This window comes from Gracilinanus agilis, chromosome 1 (assembly GCF_016433145.1).
Source record: "Gracilinanus agilis isolate LMUSP501 chromosome 1, AgileGrace, whole genome shotgun sequence".
Lineage (NCBI taxonomy): Eukaryota > Metazoa > Chordata > Mammalia > Didelphimorphia > Didelphidae > Gracilinanus > Gracilinanus agilis.
The window spans coordinates 727,437,939-727,439,847 of record NC_058130.1 but is presented as its reverse complement, the minus strand read 5'-3'; the positions used below and the strand labels follow the sequence as shown (position 1 = coordinate 727,439,847).

The window sequence follows — 1,909 nt, the reverse complement described above, 5'->3', positions numbered from 1 at the left end:
CAACTGAAACTGCTCCCTCCAAAGTTCCCAGTCATCTCTTAATTCTCAAACCTATTAACCTTTTCTCAATCCTCCTCCTCCTCCTCCTCCTCCTCCTCCTCCTCCTCCTCCTCCTCCTCTTCCTCCTTCTTCTTTCCTAAACCCTTACCTTCTGTCTTGGAATCAATACTGCAGAAGAGCAATAAGGGCTAGGCAATGGGGGTTAAGTGACTTGTCCAAAGTCACAGAGCTAAGAAGTACCTGAGGGCAGATTTGAACCCAGGACCTCCCATCTCTAGACCTGACTCTCATATACTCATTCTTCTTGACCTCTTTGCAGCTCAGGACACTGTTAATCCCCATCTTCTCCTAGATACTATCTCCTTTCTGAGTTTTTAGGACATTGACCTCTCCTGACTGTCCTGAGAGGGAAGATGGAGCAGTAGAAATAACACTGGGTCTGGCATCAAAGGGCCTGGGTTCAAATCTCACTTTTGACCCTAGCTATGTGATCTGACACCTGTCACCTAATCTTCCTGGGCCTCAGTTTTTTTCATCTGTAAAATGAGGGGATTCGATTAGGTGGCTCTTCCTCCCTAATCTGATAGCTCCTTCCCAGGCTTCTTCTTCACTGGACCATCGTCCTGCCTCCTGACTGGATGTACCCCAAGGCTCTGTCTTGGACCCTCTTCCCTCTCTCTACCTTCTTGGTAACCTCATCAGCTCCTTTGGGCTTGCTGATCATCTCGATGCAAATAACTCACGGATCTAAACATCCATCCCTAGTTTCTCTAGGGAGCGCCAGCCCTCCATTACCAATTGTCTATTGGCAGTGACATCCTGGAGCCAGCTTGGGGCTAGCCTGTGAGAGCTGATGGTCAGAATTTCATCCTGCTTTCACTTCTGTCCTTTTGAGACGCTTTTTAAAGATCAGTTTGGAAGAACATTCAGAGCAGCTTTAGAATTTTCTTGCTACTACGCTGCCATCTTGGCTCCACCTCCCGATTATTAGAATTTCAGTATGAATATTTACACCTGGAAGTCATCAAACACTACAAATCAGGGCTTTCTTTATAATTTTATTTCTAGACTCAAGGAGGAAAAAATATTAACAATGCAGATTAAATTCAAAAGAGCATTGTAGGGGGGCAGCTGGGCAGCTCAGTGGATTGAAAGCCAGGTCCAGAGATGGGAGGTCCTGGGTTCAAATCTGATCTCAGACCATTCCTAGCTGTGTAACCCTGGGCAAGTCACTTGACCCCCATTGCCTACCCTTACCACTCTTCTGCCTTGGAACCAATACACAGTATTGATTCAAAATCAGAAGGTAAGGGTTAAAAAAAAAGAGCATTGTAGGCTGCAGCTAGATAGCAGAGTGGATAGAGTGCCAAGCTCAGAACCTCAGGAAACTGGGTTCAAATCAGGCTTCAAACACTTCCTAGCTGTGTGATCATGGGCAAGTCACTTAACCTCCATTGCCTAGCCCTTGCCCTTCTGTCTTAGAAATGTTATGAGGACATAAAGTGAGGGTTCATAATTTTTTAAACCCTTACCTGCCATCTTAGAATCAATACTGTATATTGGTTCCAAGGAGAAGAGCAGGAAGGGCTGGGAAATGTCTGAGGCCAGATCTGAACCCAGGACCTCCTGTCTCTAGGCCTGGCTCTCCATCCACTGAGCCACCCAGCTGCCCCCCTTAATTTTTTTAAAGCATTGTGTATACTTTTCTTTTTCTAGAGAACTGGTAGTTAAACATTTGCCAGCATACTGCTATTAGATATTTCCAGCTGGAAATCCTACAGGCATCTCAGACAGCTTTATCTAAAACAAAAATGTATTCTTTCTCTCTCAAACCCACTTTTCTTCTGAACTTTCCTATTTTTTGTCCAGGACACCAAAGTCTTTCCATTCATCTCTGATCACAACCTCA

At 45.0% G+C, this 1,909-nt stretch overlaps 1 protein-coding gene across 1 annotated transcript in view; it reads right to left on the bottom strand.

Moving 5' to 3' along the window:
* Positions 1 to 724, bottom strand: part of APC2 (APC regulator of WNT signaling pathway 2) — a 32,836-nt gene extending 32,112 nt beyond the window's left edge. The window contains exon 1 of the mRNA XM_044685342.1: positions 683 to 724. Within this exon, the coding sequence (XP_044541277.1) occupies positions 683 to 724 (42 nt within the window). The remainder of the gene's footprint in view (positions 1 to 682) is intronic.
* Between the last annotated feature and the right edge of the window lie 1,185 nt (positions 725 to 1,909).